Here is an 8,591-nt window from a genome sequence, read left to right on the forward strand (position 1 = left end):
GAAGAATAAATGAAACAAGATGGGATTGGGAGGGAGACAAACAATAAGTGACTCTTAATCTCACAAAACAAACTGAGGGTTGCTGGGGGGAGGGGGGTTGGGAGAAGGGAGTTGGGGTTATGGACATTGGGGAGGGTATGTGCTTTGGTGAGTGCTGTGAAGTGTGTAAACCTGGCGATTCACAGACCTGTACCCCTGGGGATAAAAATATATGTTTATAATAAAATAAAAAATTAAAAAAAAATTATTTTATCCTTCAGTAGTGCCTACTGAAAGTTCTTTGTGCAAAACCATTTACAGTACATTAATGGAATTGTGAAAGATACAAAATAAAGAAACGTTTCTCCAGAATGTTGCCTCTTCTATCCCTATCAAAGCTGCTTCACATAACACTTATACATATGCACACTCATTTTTGAGCAAAAAATTCAAATATATTAAATAAAAAAAATTAATTTAGACATTTTCCCAAATGGAAATGGTTAAGGTGGCTTATATTTAATCATGTACTAATAAAACAATGTTGAGGCTTTTGTTTTCAATTGTTGGAAACTCCAGATAATTGATCAAGGAAGTTCTGTTGTGGTATTGTAGGCTAAGATTTGGTTGTCATTGTTTGAACAGCCCATAATATTGTTATTATAAATAATGGAGTAGATATACGTGGTGTCTCACAGGATAATGATCTAAAGAGATCAAAAATCTAGAATTTCTTAGAAGAAACCAGAAGACCAAAATCTTCCATGCCAGCATGGATAGTAAGAGGTATATCCATAGCTACCATAGCCACATCCCAGGCTTCCACGGCCATACCCCAGGCCACCATAGTAGTTGCCATAGAAGCTCATGGGTGAGAAGAAGGCTCAGAAGAACAGAGTCAGTTTCTAAAGTTTAAAGTTTATAATCTACACAGGACCTTATAAACCAACTGAGTGGAATGTGGGGCAAACCACAGGCACTGCTGGATTCATCTTTCAAGCTAATTGGCATTAAAACCATCTCAAGAATTTCTCATAACTAATATATCCAAGACAACTTTGGTATGTGTCAGGAGGCCTGTAATGAAATCATGTGCCTTTGATGAGAGATTCTTCTACTTTGGTGACTTGTTTATTCCAGATTCCAAATTTAGACTGCGTTACTGCTACCATAACATCATGTAACTCATGCAAATTCTACCTGTTGAAAATTCTAGTTTTATTTAATACTATTCTTCTTGCACCTGCATATTTGCTGCCTTGAGGACAAAAGGGCAGTTTCAAAGGAAAGAGAAAGATGGAAAGAATGTGGGACAGGTGATATAGTGCCAGGATTCACTTGTAAACACTGAATGACTACATGTTTTATCTTTTTTTGGGGAACAATGTTATTAACTTTGGTTTATACTTCACATTTACATGTGTCCATAATTTTATAAATGATCCCCCAACCATGGCAGAAACCTTGAAGTTTGACCCCATTAACTCTAAATATATAGAAAAGGAGGGACTTACTTTACTAGAAATTTGAGTTTTAACGGATTCCAGAAACTCTCAAATGATTTATTGACGTCATGTTCCACTGGATATGTTGCACTGAAAAAGACACATCTCTTTTGGTATTCTTGCTCAAAATGTAAATCCTCAATCTAGATGTGATAAAACTTCAAACTCAAACTGGGGAATATTCTACAAAACACACAACCTTTTCGAATTGTTAAGGCCATGAAGGCCAAGGAAAGACAGAGACTAAAAAGGTCTTACAACTAAATGCAGTGTGAATTGGAATTTGGAACAGAAAAAAGACATGAATGGAAAAAATGATGAAATAAAATCTATAGTTAAGAATATCATATAAAGGTAATTTCTTTGACTTGATAAATATACTATGATTATGAAAGATATTAACATTAGGGAACATTAAGTGTATATAAAAATTTTCTGTACTATTTTGGAACTTTCTATAGGTCTAAAGTTATTAAAAATATGATGTTTAAAGGAAATATAAAAATACTCTTTCATTTCATTGATTTGATCATTTTCTAATTCACTTATCAAACTTTATTGAGAACCAATTATATACTAAGCACTACCTTTTTATTTTAAGATTTTTTTATTTATTTGAGAGAGAAAGATAGAGAAAACATATGGGGGGAGGGGTAGAGGGAGAAGAAGAGTGAGCATCTCAAGTAGGCTCCACGCCTAGTGTGGTGCCTCATGAGGGGCTTGATACAATGACCCTGACCTGAGACTCTGACCTGAGCAGAAATCAAGAGTTGGATGACTACCAAACTGAGCTAACCAGGCACCCCATACCAGGCACTTTTATGAGCACTGGGACAGAGCAATGGATAGGACAGACAAGGACACTATTGTGATGGAGCTTATGTTCTAGATTAAGCAGGGGAAGGAAAATTCAAGACAGGCAAAGATTGAGTGAATTAGATAATTTCTAATTGCAATGGGTCTGTGTAATTAATAAATCACAATGAGCAAAGGAAAACTTGGAGAGTTATTGGTGAAGGATTACTTCGGACTGAGTGGTCAGGGAAAGCCTCACTGAGAGAACAAAGAGAGAAGGATGAGCCATTCTCGCTATTACTTCAGGAGCTCAAAGGCAGAGCCTTTCAGTTGGAAACAAGCAGGCCCATCTGAAGAGCTGAGAAGCCACTGTGATCTATATATTATAATGTAGAGGAACAGGGTTACCAGATGAGCTCATAGATGTAGTCAGGGCTGTGACATGCAGGGTCATATCAGCTGTGTTTTCTAAGCTTCGGGTTGCCAGATGCAGCAAACAAATACTGAAATTCAAATTTAATTGCATGTCTGGTACTACCCTAGCCATCCTAATGTGGGCAGACATTGAAGGATTACAGTCAGGGAGGGTCATGATCTGATCTGTGCCAGGCATGCTTTGAGACCTAGAAGAAAAAAATGAAAAAGTTTGAGTAATATAAAGAATCATCAACTTAATTTTGTTTTGTTAAATTTCTAATGATGATTAATCTATGAAGATATACATATATATACACATTTATATATTAAGATTGGAAATATATGAAATATTATATATGAGATATATATCATATATATAATAAGATTGAATATAAACTGAAACTGGAGAAGAGAATGTATCCAAAGTGATTCATCTAACAGGAGTCCAGGTGGAGACTAGAGACCATAGGTGGGGTAAACAGCTGGTGAGGCATTCTCACAGTTGAGGGTAAAATCTGAGGAGAAAAGAGAAAGGACACTTAGAAGGAGAAGCCACTGAGGTTGGAATTCAACCAACTGTGCATGGAAGGATGAAGGGGAAAGTTGGAGAGATTTTCAGGAATGAGAGGGAAGCCAGTGAATCTGAATGCTGCTGAGAGGCTGACTAAAATACTTGATCTCTAGATTTGGCGGGACTGAGGTCCTGATGATCTCTGTCAGAGGGGTCTCAGGAGAGTAGTGGAGATGAAAGAGCAAAACACAGGCACAGAGAGATAAAGGATTCTTAGAATACTGCTGTGGAAATACACTTGTGAAGTTCTGTTGTGAAGCAGAATACAGAAATGGCGATTATGCTGAAGAGTGTGAAGAATGAAAGAAAACTTGTTTAATTTTTTATTATGGAATATATTTGAGAATTGAGTATATTTAGAACAGCACACCTACCAGAAAAGATAGGGAAAAAAAGAATGGCATGCTGTGCGAAGCTCTCATTTTATGATCAAGGAGAACAACTTAATTCTTCAGAAGAAACAGACTAATTAAGAATCTAGGGAGAAAAAAACTCTAACAAACGTTATTAGAGACATAGTTTGCACAAAATACAATGTATTAGATATTCTTTTCAATAAAATACAGAAAATCCCAGATTAATTATAGTTCTTTTAATTACCTGATATAATTCAGGTCTACCAAATTTAGGCAATGATCTAAGAAAATAAATATTGTTGAAGAAGAATAAAAATCATGCTATTTCAACTAGTGTTGGCTAAAAACTTATTGTTTACTAGGCTCTGAACTGTGAGAATTGAGTCTACTGTGATTTTTCTGTGTGGGAAATTTGAACATGATGTCAAATCATGGTGAGGATGTCCTCTGCCTTTAATATCTCGATCCAACAGGTAGTGACTAAATTTTTGCAATAGTGTGGTACTTTACAAAGCACATCTACCATGAAACACACATGGAAAGCACATTCAAAGACATATGACCACTGAGTAGGAGAATGTGTTGATGGAACCATTAAATGAAATTCTCTTCTGTTTCATTAAGATGCTATTTTCTTTTGACTTATTTGAAATAGTTACCATGTAAGATGAATTGCATTATTTGAAAAACCTGTGTCCTTATTCTGAACATCTCCAGAGAGAGTAGATTAAAATGCAAAGGGTGTCTAACTTCTTAACCCATCTTCCCTGTGATATAAACCAGCATCAATTCCATTCTATAAACCCTGCTAAGGTTACTTGAAGAAATACATAAAAAGATATCGTGCCTGAGAACTGTAATTAAATATCAGAAATCTGTGTGGCTGTATAGATAATGCTGTCTTCCCACATGCATTTTCTTAAAGACACAGAAGTCTATTTTTTTTTAAAGATTTTATTTATTTTATTTGACAGAGAGAGAGATCACAAGTAGGCAGAGAGGCAGGCAGAGACAGAGAGGGAAGCAGGCTCCCCGCTGAGCAGAGAGCCCGATGCGGGGCTCGATCCCAGGACACTGAGATGGTGACCTGAGCCGAAGGCAGCAGCTTAATCCACTGAGCCACCCAGGCGCCCCCAGAAGTCTATTTTTAAACTGTAACATAAAACTACTCCTGCTTTTCTTGGGCTATCCTGTTGGGTGAGCTATCATCACTGATTGGCGTAATTCAAGGGTTATGCAAGAGAGCTTAGCTTGTCGGGTCACAAAGCATACTGATTTGACGTTTAGAGAAATAAAATAGTTCTCTTATTGTTAACAAAAATATGTGATGCTAAGCTCATTAGGTAGTTACTTCGAATATTGACTAATCACTGCATTTACAATTAGGACAAAAAAATATAAAAACTGGATTCCACAGAATAACTTGTATTCGCTTGTCCAGTAGAAGTTGGACATAAGTGAGAATAAAACTCATTCGTATAAACAGGAAAGTAGAAGATACTTTGTTCAGACCTGTTTCCCTTGATTTTAGTGAGTTAAATTATTATCAACATCATGAGCATGAAAGATACATTATGCTTTCAATAGAGAAAAAGGAATTAATTTCTTGAAGAAATTAATTATTTGGATCAAGAGAGAAGAAAAACTCACAAATAGAAAGAAAAGTTATTCTTTGTGAAATGCTATGCAATAATATTATTATGTGGGGACCAAGACCCTCACAAATGAATTCTTTTTTGAAATAAGGATGATTATATGTAGTTAAAATGAAGGTCTAATTTGGGGCAGGACTGTGTAGAGTGTATGAGTGTCTCCCCTCATTCAAGCCCTAAACTGGATGAAAAGTCCAAACAAAGTAAATCACCTTAATACCTCTGAAGCTTTATCTTGTGGTTGAGGAACAACAAACTAATGCAATTAATTGTGAAATTAGCCAATGACATGACACGTGTTATGGTGACACCCACTCTGGGAGCATATAAAAGATCTCTGCAGAGAGAAATGTCCATACTACAGTGAAGTAACACTTCTCCTCTCCTCATCTACCCAACAACAACCTCAACAACCAACACGATGTGTGGCAGCTACTATGGAGGCTGTGGCTACGGACGCTGTGGCTATGGAGGCTGTGGCTACGGAGGCTGTGGCTACGGAGGCTGTGGCTACGGAGGCTGTGGCTATGGAGGCTGTGGCTACGGAGGCCTGGGCTGTGGCTATGGCTCCAGCTATGGCTGTGGCTTCCGCAGACTGGGCTGTGGCTATGGCTGTGGCTCTGGCTGTGGCTACGGCTATGGCTCCCGCTCCCTCTGTGGCTACGGATGTGGCTCTGGCTGCGGCTCTGGCTTTGGCTGCTACTAACTGACATCGCCGTGGGAGTCTCTCACCTTCCACACCTGGACATGGGATTCACCAGTTCTGACACTTTCTGAGCCTCATGGTTGGGGGCTGATTATCCTGTACCACTGTTGTTAGACATGACTTTTTCTGAAGACTTGAACTCTGGTGCTTTCTTCGTCTGAACTATATTTCCTCCCTTTCCTCGTTATAACTCATCAAAAGTACAAGAATGTGAAAATTATCCTGTGAGCTCCTGTCAGGTGTCTCATCTGGGTGAGGTTGTCATGGATCCTGCCTTTTGATTTTCATACAGATTATTTTTCTCCATTTTTCTAATAAACTTCTTCAATCTGACATAAAAATATTGGTTCTCTTTTCATTTAATATTCATAGCTAGGCTTTGAGCTTTTAAAAAATTATTTGTATAAAAGGAAACACTTGCCTTCTTTAGGGGGTATCTTCTATATATATATATATATATATATATATATATATATATTTTGGTAGGATTTTATTTATTTATTTGACAGAGAGAGAGAGAGATATCACAAGTAGGCAGAGAGGTAGGGGGAAGCAGGCTCCCCGCTGAGCAGAGAGCCCAATGTGGGCTCAATCCCAGGACCCTGAGATCATGACCTGAGCTGAAGGCAGAGGCTTAACCCACTGAGCCACCCAGATGCCCCTTCTTATTATATTTCTAATTCAGTTGCTCCACCAAATCCTTGATTTGTGGCACCAAGAAAGTACCAATCTTTGCAGCTATCATTTTCTACTCTGTTTAAGCTGTAATAATGTGTGATGCTGGGTTATTGTTAAGATAAACGAGATAGTATTTGCCAATTTAGTTAAGCATTGCCTGGAAACACTATATATTCCAAGTGCTTTTGCATCAAAATCTCTATCTATTAAAATTTCTTATAAGATATGAGTGTTAGGAGGAAAAATAAAACAAGATAAAAACAGGGAGGCAGGCAAACCATAAGAGACTCTTTACTATAGGAAATAAACTGGCGGTTGCTGGAGGGAAGGTGAGTGGGATCGGATAGATTAAATGGGTGATGGGCATTAAGGAGGGCACTGGTGATGAGTTCAGGGTGTTATATGCAAATGATGAATCATTAAATTCTAACCCTGAAGCTAATGCTACACTATATATTAAGTAATTTGAATCTAAATAAAATCAGTTTTCAGGGGTGCCTGGGTGGCTCAGTGGGTTAAAGCCTCTGTCTTCGGCTCAGGTAGTGCTCCCAGGGTCCTGGGATGGAGCCCTGCATCAGGCTCTCTGCTCAGCTGGGAGTCTGCTTCCTCCTCTCTCTCTGCCTGCTTCTCTGTCAAATAAATAAATAAAATCTTAAAAATAAAACAAAATAAAATCATGTTTAAAAAATAAAATCATTTTTTCAAATATTCTATTTATTCATTTGAAAGAGAGAGAGAAGGAAAGCATGAGTTGGGAAGAGGGAGAGGGAAAAGCAGACTCCCTGACGAGCAGGGAACCTGATGTGAGATTCCGCCCAGGACCCTGGGATAGTGCACTACCTGAGCCAAAGGCAGATGCTTTTTTTTTTTTTTTTTTCAATGTATTTATTTTCAGAAAAACAGTATTCATTATTTTTTCACCACACCCAGTGCTCCATGCAAGCTGTGCCCTCTATAATACCCACCACCTGGTACCCCAACCTCCCACCCCCCCCGCCACTTCAAACCCCTCAGATTGTTTTTCAGAGTCCATAGTCTCTCATGGTTCACCTCCCCTTCCAATTTACCCAAAAGCACATCTTTAACCTACTGAGCCACCCAGGTGCCCCTAAATAAAATATTGAAAGAAAAAACAACAGATATGAGTGTTGATGCATGATTCTGGTTTTCTCATCTTTGGTTTGGGCATATGTAAGCAAGAAGTGTTTCTTACGTTTGTTCGGCTCATGAGGTAAAATGGATCAAACCACCCCCAACCTCTTTTCACCTAACAAGTCTTGCTATGATTTAATGAATGATTTTTAAAAGATGACACCAACTCTAACACCCATTACTTGTTTATGTTTAAAGCTGTTTGGTGGCATCCTCCATACTTGTTTGTCCTGAGTCATTTCTTCCCTGTCTGGCGTGTGGTTTCACAGTTGTAGCTGCAGTTGCTTGCTTCTTCCACTGGTGACCGTGTGTGCACGTGCACATGTGTGTGTGAGATTCATGCCTGTAAACTTATCAATTATTTTTTTCTTGAAATGTGATTTTTTCAATCTTGGACATGAATGAGTCCAAGTGTTATATTTAAGGTGATGATTAGTCCCAATTCACAGGGCATGTTGTCAGGTTCAATTTCAAAATTGTTCACCTCTTGAGAAGGAATTAAGATCCCTGGAAATACCAAACCCCCAAAGAGAGCATATTTTCCTCCATGTACACCTGTGGGAGGACTTGTCTTTTCTCTGTACTTTATTTGAAGCTTAGAATTTTTCTTTAATATTAAATAGAAGTTAGATGATCTATGCTTGCGCATCTAAAGAAATAGTGGGTTTTACAACTATTTTGGCTTGCTTGGTAAGTCATAACAGTTGGACACAAGTGATGCCTTAGCTGTAGGGTCACAAGCCAAGACTCTTTTTGGTTATGGTTTTCCATGATTTCCCC

The 8,591-nt window shown here is 38.1% G+C and overlaps 1 protein-coding gene across 1 annotated transcript; it reads left to right on the forward strand.

Annotated features, from left to right (window-relative positions):
• The first annotated feature begins 751 nt into the window (after positions 1 to 751).
• On the forward strand, positions 752 to 5,981 carry LOC122909998 (keratin-associated protein 6-1-like). The gene is made up of 2 exons (XM_044254775.1): positions 752 to 765; positions 5,645 to 5,981. Exons 1-2 carry the CDS (start codon positions 752 to 754, stop codon positions 5,979 to 5,981), a joined length of 351 nt encoding a protein of 116 aa, XP_044110710.1.
• The last annotated feature ends 2,610 nt before the right edge of the window (positions 5,982 to 8,591 follow it).

This window comes from Neovison vison, chromosome 6 (assembly GCF_020171115.1).
Source record: "Neovison vison isolate M4711 chromosome 6, ASM_NN_V1, whole genome shotgun sequence".
Lineage (NCBI taxonomy): Eukaryota > Metazoa > Chordata > Mammalia > Carnivora > Mustelidae > Neogale > Neogale vison.